We start from the raw sequence: 6,837 nt of genomic DNA on the forward strand, positions 1-6,837 counted from the left end.
GGTATTCACTATCCTTGGCGTGGTGTTCACTGAACTTGCCCGAAACGCTACGCGTACTAGTGACTGTACAAGATTGTATATACTCTTATATACAAGAACATATACAAGATATATACAAGAACTCTTGTATATATCTCAAAAAAAAAAAAAAAAAAAAAAAAACTTGGCGTGGTGTTCACTATCCTTGGAGTGGTGTTCACTATTCTTGGCGTGGTGTTCAATGAACTAGGCGTGGTGTTCACTATCCTTAGCGTGGTGTTCACTATCCTTAACGTGGTGTTCACTATCCTTGGCGTGGTGTTCACTATCCTTAACGTGGTGTTCACTAAGCTTTTGGTGGTGTTCACTATCCTTAGCGTAGTGTTCACTATCCTTGGCGTGGTGTTCACTACCATTAACGTGGTGTTCACTATCAAAGGCGTGGTGTTCACTATCCTTGGCGTGGTGTTCACTATCCTTGGCGTGGTGTTCACTATCCTTGGCGTGGTGTTCACTAACCTTTTGGTGGTGTTCACTATCCTTAGCGTAGGGTTCACTATCCTTGGCGTAATGTTCACTACCATTAACGTGGTGTTCACTATCCTTGGCGTGGTGTTCACTATCCTTGTGTGGTATTCACTATCCTTAACATGGTGTTCACTATCCTTGGCGTGGTGTTCACTATCCTTGGCGTGGTGTTCACTAACCTTTTGGTGGTGTTCACTATCCTTAGCGTAGGGTTAACTATCCTTGGCGTGGTGTTCACTACCATTAACGTGGTGTTCACTACCATTAACGTGGTGTTCACTATCCTTGGAGTGGTGTTCACTATCCTTGGCGTGGTGTTCACTGAACTAGGCGTGGCGTTCACTATCCTTAGCATGGTGTTCACTCTCCTTGGCATGGTGTTTACTATCCATGGCGTGGTGTTCACTATCCTTGGCGTGGTGTTCACTTCCCTTAGCGTAGTGTTCACTATCTTTAGTGTGGTGCTCACTATCCTTTGCGTTGTTTTCACTGAACTTGACGTGGTGTTCACTGAACTTGGCGTGGTGTTCAAAACCCTTGCCTTGGTATTCACTACCCTTGGCGTGGTGTTCACTACCCTTAGCGTGATGTTCACTGAACTTGCCGTGGTGTTCTCTACCCTTCGCGTGGTGTTCACAACCCTTGGCGTGGTGATCAATACCCTTGGCATTTTCTTCACTACAATTGACGTGGTGTTCACTATTCTTGCCGGCATGTTTACTACCCTTCGCGTGGTGTTCACTACCCTTAACGTGGTGTTCACTGCCCTAGGCGTGGTGTTCACTACCCTTGGCGTGGAGTTCACTACACATGGCGTGGTGTTCACTGCCCTTGGCGTGATGTTCAGTACCTATGGCATGGTGTTCACTACCCATAGCGTCATGTTCACTACCATTGGCGTCGTGGTCACTACCCTTTGGCTTGGTGTTCACTACCAATCGCTTGGTGTTCACTACCATTGGCATGGTGTTCACTACCCTTGGCATGGTGTTCACTACCCTTAGCGTGGTGTTCACTAAACTTGGCGTGGTGTTCACTACCCTTGGCGTGGTGTTCACTACACATGGCGTGGTGTTCACTACCCCTAACGGGGTGTTCACTACCCTTGGCGTAGTGTTCCCTACCCTTAGCGTGGTATTCACAACCCTTGGCGTGGTGTTCACTACCCTTGGCGTGGTGTTCACTAACCTTGGTGTGGTGTTCACTACCCTTTGCGTGGTATTCACTAAACGTTGCGTGGTGTTCACTGAACATGGCGTGGTGTTCACTATCCTTGCCGTTGTGTTCACTACATTTGGTTTGGTGTTCACTGAACTTAATGTTGTTTACTATCCTTAACGTGATGTTCACTATCCCTGGCGTGGTGTTCACTATCCTTGGAGTGGTGTTCACTATCCTTGGCGTGGTGTTCACTGAACTAGGCGTGGTGTTCACTATCCTTAGCATGGTGTTCACTCTCCTTGGCGTGGTGTTTACTATCCATGACGTGGTTTTCACTATCCTTGGCGTGGTGTTCACTTCCCTTAGCGTGGTATTCACTATCTTTAGTGTGGTACTCACTATCCTTTGCGTGGTGTTCATTGAACTTGGCGTGGTGTTCACTATCTTTAGTGTGGTTCTCACTATCCTTTGCGTGGTGTTCACTGAACTTGACGTGGTGTTCACTGAACTTGGCGTGCTGTTCACAACACTTGCCTTGGTATTCACTACCCTTGGCGTGGTGTTCACTACCCTTAGCGTGATGTTCACTGAACTTGCTGTGGTGTTCACTACCCTTCGTGTGGTGTTCACAACCCTTGGCGTGGTGATCACTACCCTTGGCATTTTCTTCACTACCCTTGACGTGGTGTTCACTAATCTTGCCGTCATGTTTACTACCCTTCGCGTGGTGTTCACTACCCTTAACGTGGTGTTCACTGCCCTTAACGTGGTCTTCAATACCCATGACGTCATGTTCACCACCCTTGGCGTGGAGTTCACTACACTTGGCGTGGAGTTCACTAACCTTGGCGCGGTGTTCACCACCCTTGGCGTGGTGTTCACTACCCTTGGCGTGGTGTTCACTACTTATGGCATGGTGTTCACTACCCATGGCGTGGTGTTCACTACCCTTGGCGTGGTGTTCACTACTTTTGGCGTCATGTTCACTACCCTTGGCGTGGTGTTCACTACACTTGGCTTGGTGTTCACTACCCATCGCTTGGTGGTCACTACCATTGGCATGGTGTTCACTACCCCTGGCATGGTGTTCACTACCCTTAGCGTGGTGTTCACTACCCTTGGCGGGGAGTTCACTACCCTTGGCGTGGTGTTCACTACCCCTGGAGTGGTGTTCACTACCCTTTACGTGGTGTTCACTACCCTTGGCATGGTGTTCACTACCCTTCACATCATGTTCACTACCCTTGGCGTGGTGTTCACTACCCATGGCATGGAGTTCACTAACCTTGGCGTGCTGTTCACAACCCTTGGCGTGGTGTTCACTACCCTTGGCGTCATGTTCACCACCCTTGGCGTGGTGTTCACTACCCTTGGCTTGGTGTTCACTACTATTGTCATGGTGTTCACTAGCCTTGGCATGGTGTTCACTACCCTTAGCGTGGTGTTCACTACCCATTGCGTGGTGTTTACTACCCTTAGCGTGGTGTTCACAAACATTGCCAATGTGTTCACTACCCTTGGCATGGTGTTCACTACCCTTGGGGTGGTGTTCACGACCCCTGGCGTGGTGTTCACTACCCTGTGCGTGGTGTTCACTACCCTTGGCGTTGTGTTCAATACCCTTGGCGTGGTGTTCACTGATCGTGGCGTGGTGTTCACTTCCCTTGGCGTAATTTTCACTACTCTTGGCGTGGTGTTCAATTCCCTTGGTGTGGTGTTCACTACTCATGACGTGGTGTTCACTACTCTTAGCGTGGTGTTCACTACCCTTCGTGTGGTGTTCACTACCCTTGACGTGGTGTTCACTACCCCTAACTTAGTGTTCACTACCCTTAGTGTGGTGTTCACTACCCTTAGCATGGTGTTCACTACCCTTAGCGTGTTGATCTCTACCCATGGCGTTATGTTCACTATCCTTGGCGTGGTGTTCACTACCCTTTGCATCGTATTCACTACCCTTGACGTGGTGTTCACTACATTTGGCGTGGGGTTCATTACCCTTGGCGTGGTGTTCACTACCCTTGGCATGGTGTTCACTTCCCTTTGCATTGTTTTCACTATCCTTGGCTTGGTATTTACTAACCTTGGCGTGGTGTTCACTACCCTTGGCATGGTGTTCACTAACCTTCATTTGGTGTTCACTACCCTTGGCGTGGTGTTCACTACCCCCGGCGAGGTGTTCACTACCCTTGGCATAGTGTTCACTACCCTTCACATAGTTTTCACTACCTATGGCGTCATGTTCACTACCCTTGGCGTGTTGTTCACTACCCTTGGCGTAATGTTCACTACCCTTGGCGTGGTGTTCACAACCCTTCACATGGTTTTCACAACCCTTTGTGTGGTGCTCACTACCCTTGGCGTGGTGTTCACTACCCTTGGTGTGTTGTTCACAATCCTTAGCATAGTGTTCACTATCCTTGGCGTGGGGTTCACTATCCTTAGCGTAGTGTTCACTATCCTTGGCGTGGTGTTCACTATCCTTGGCGTGGTGTTCAATACCCTTAGTGTGGTGTTCACTATCCTTTAGCGTAGTGTTCACTATTCTTGGCGTTGTGTTCACTATCCTTGGTGTGGTGTTCACTGTCCTTGGCGTGGTGTTCACTATCCTTGGTGTGAAGTTCACTATCCTTGGCGTGGTGCATGTTCACTATCCTTGGCGTTGCGTTCACTTCCCTTGGTGTGGTGTTCACTATCCTTGGCGTGGTGCATGTTCACTATCCTTGGCGTTGTGTTCACTATCCTTGTGTGGTGTTCACTATCCTTAGCGTGGTCATCACTATCCTTGGCGTGGTATTCACTATCCTTGGCGTGGTGTTCACTGAACTTGCCCGAAACGCTACGCGTACTAGTGACTGTACAAGATTGTATATACTCTTATATACAAGAACATATACAAGATATATACAAGAACTCTTGTATATATCTCAAAAAAAAAAAAAAAAAAAAAAAAAACTTGGCGTGGTGTTCACTATCCTTGGAGTGGTGTTCACTATTCTTGGCGTGGTGTTCAATGAACTAGGCGTGGTGTTCACTATCCTTAGCGTGGTGTTCACTATCCTTAACGTGGTGTTCACTATCCTTGGCGTGGTGTTCACTATCCTTAACGTGGTGTTCACTAAGCTTTTGGTGGTGTTCACTATCCTTAGCGTAGTGTTCACTATCCTTGGCGTGGTGTTCACTACCATTAACGTGGTGTTCACTATCAAAGGCGTGGTGTTCACTATCCTTGGCGTGGTGTTCACTATCCTTGGCGTGGTGTTCACTATCCTTGGCGTGGTGTTCACTAACCTTTTGGTGGTGTTCACTATCCTTAGCGTAGGGTTCACTATCCTTGGCGTAATGTTCACTACCATTAACGTGGTGTTCACTATCCTTGGCGTGGTGTTCACTATCCTTGTGTGGTATTCACTATCCTTAACATGGTGTTCACTATCCTTGGCGTGGTGTTCACTATCCTTGGCGTGGTGTTCACTAACCTTTTGGTGGTGTTCACTATCCTTAGCGTAGGGTTAACTATCCTTGGCGTGGTGTTCACTACCATTAACGTGGTGTTCACTATCATTAACGTGGTGTTCACTATCCTTGGAGTGGTGTTCACTATCCTTGGCGTGGTGTTCACTGAACTAGGCGTGGCGTTCACTATCCTTAGCATGGTGTTCACTCTCCTTGGCATGGTATTTACTATCCATGGCGTGGTGTTCACTATCCTTGGCGTGGTGTTCACTTCCCTTAGCGTAGTGTTCACTATCTTTAGTGTGGTGCTCACTATCCTTTGCGTTGTTTTCACTGAACTTGACGTGGTGTTCACTGAACTTGGCGTGGTGTTCAAAACCCTTGCCTTGGTATTCACTACCCTTGGCGTGGTGTTCACTACCCTTAGCGTGATGTTCACTGAACTTGCCGTGGTGTTCTCTACCCTTCGCGTGGTGTTCACAACCCTTGGCGTGGTGATCAATACCCTTGGCATTTTCTTCACTACAATTGACGTGGTGTTCACTATTCTTGCCGGCATGTTTACTACCCTTCGCGTGGTGTTCACTACCCTTAACGTGGTGTTCACTGCCCTAGGCGTGGTGTTCACTACCCTTGGCGTGGAGTTCACTACACATGGCGTGGTGTTCACTGCCCTTGGCGTGATGTTCAGTACCTATGGCATGGTGTTCACTACCCATAGCGTCATGTTCACTACCATTGGCGTCGTGGTCACTACCCTTTGGCTTGGTGTTCACTACCAATCGCTTGGTGTTCACTACCATTGGCATGGTGTTCACTACCCTTGGCATGGTGTTCACTACCCTTAGCGTGGTGTTCACTAAACTTGGCGTGGTGTTCACTACCCTTGGCGTGGTGTTCACTACACATGGCGTGGTGTTCACTACCCCTAACGGGGTGTTCACTACCCTTGGCGTAGTGTTCCCTACCCTTAGCGTGGTATTCACAACCCTTGGCGTGGTGTTCACTACCCTTGGCGTGGTGTTCACTAACCTTGGTGTGGTGTTCACTACCCTTTGCGTGGTATTCACTAAACGTTGCGTGGTGTTCACTGAACATGGCGTGGTGTTCACTATCCTTGCCGTTGTGTTCACTACATTTGGTTTGGTGTTCACTGAACTTAATGTTGTTTACTATCCTTAACGTGATGTTCACTATCCCTGGCGTGGTGTTCACTATCCTTGGAGTGGTGTTCACTATCCTTGGCGTGGTGTTCACTGAACTAGGCGTGGTGTTCACTATCCTTAGCATGGTGTTCACTCTCCTTGGCGTGGTGTTTACTATCCATGACGTGGTTTTCACTATCCTTGGCGTGGTGTTCACTTCCCTTAGCGTGGTATTCACTATCTTTAGTGTGGTACTCACTATCCTTTGCGTGGTGTTCATTGAACTTGGCGTGGTGTTCACTATCTTTAGTGTGGTTCTCACTATCCTTTGCGTGGTGTTCACTGAACTTGACGTGGTGTTCACTGAACTTGGCGTGCTGTTCACAACACTTGCCTTGGTATTCACTACCCTTGGCGTGGTGTTCACTACCCTTAGCGTGATGTTCACTGAACTTGCTGTGGTGTTCACTACCCTTCGTGTGGTGTTCACAACCCTTGGCGTGGTGATCACTACCCTTGGCATTTTCTTCACTACCCTTGACGTGGTGTTCACTAATCTTGCCGTCAT

At 48.4% G+C, this 6,837-nt stretch overlaps 1 protein-coding gene across 1 annotated transcript; it reads right to left on the reverse strand.

Annotated features, from left to right (window-relative positions):
- Nucleotides 1–5,294: 5,294 nt before the first annotated feature.
- LOC138369222 (nuclear speckle splicing regulatory protein 1-like) lies at nt 5,295–6,837 on the reverse strand. Its single transcript, XM_069332164.1, has 3 exons — nt 6,832–6,837; nt 6,387–6,646; nt 5,295–5,646 (listed from the first exon to the last, which is right to left on the reverse strand). Exons 1-3 carry the CDS (start codon nt 6,835–6,837, stop codon nt 5,295–5,297), a joined length of 618 nt encoding a protein of 205 aa, XP_069188265.1.

The sequence above is a fragment of the Procambarus clarkii genome, chromosome 27, assembly GCF_040958095.1.
Source record: "Procambarus clarkii isolate CNS0578487 chromosome 27, FALCON_Pclarkii_2.0, whole genome shotgun sequence".
In the NCBI taxonomy this organism is placed as follows: domain Eukaryota; kingdom Metazoa; phylum Arthropoda; class Malacostraca; order Decapoda; family Cambaridae; genus Procambarus; species Procambarus clarkii.

Coding starts and splice junctions, on each gene's coding strand:
- LOC138369222 (XM_069332164.1), bottom strand. Junction 5,647..6,386: donor GATAGTGAACACCACGCCTA/GTTCAGTGAACA, acceptor CGTCAATTGTAG/TGAAGAAAATGCCAAGGGTA.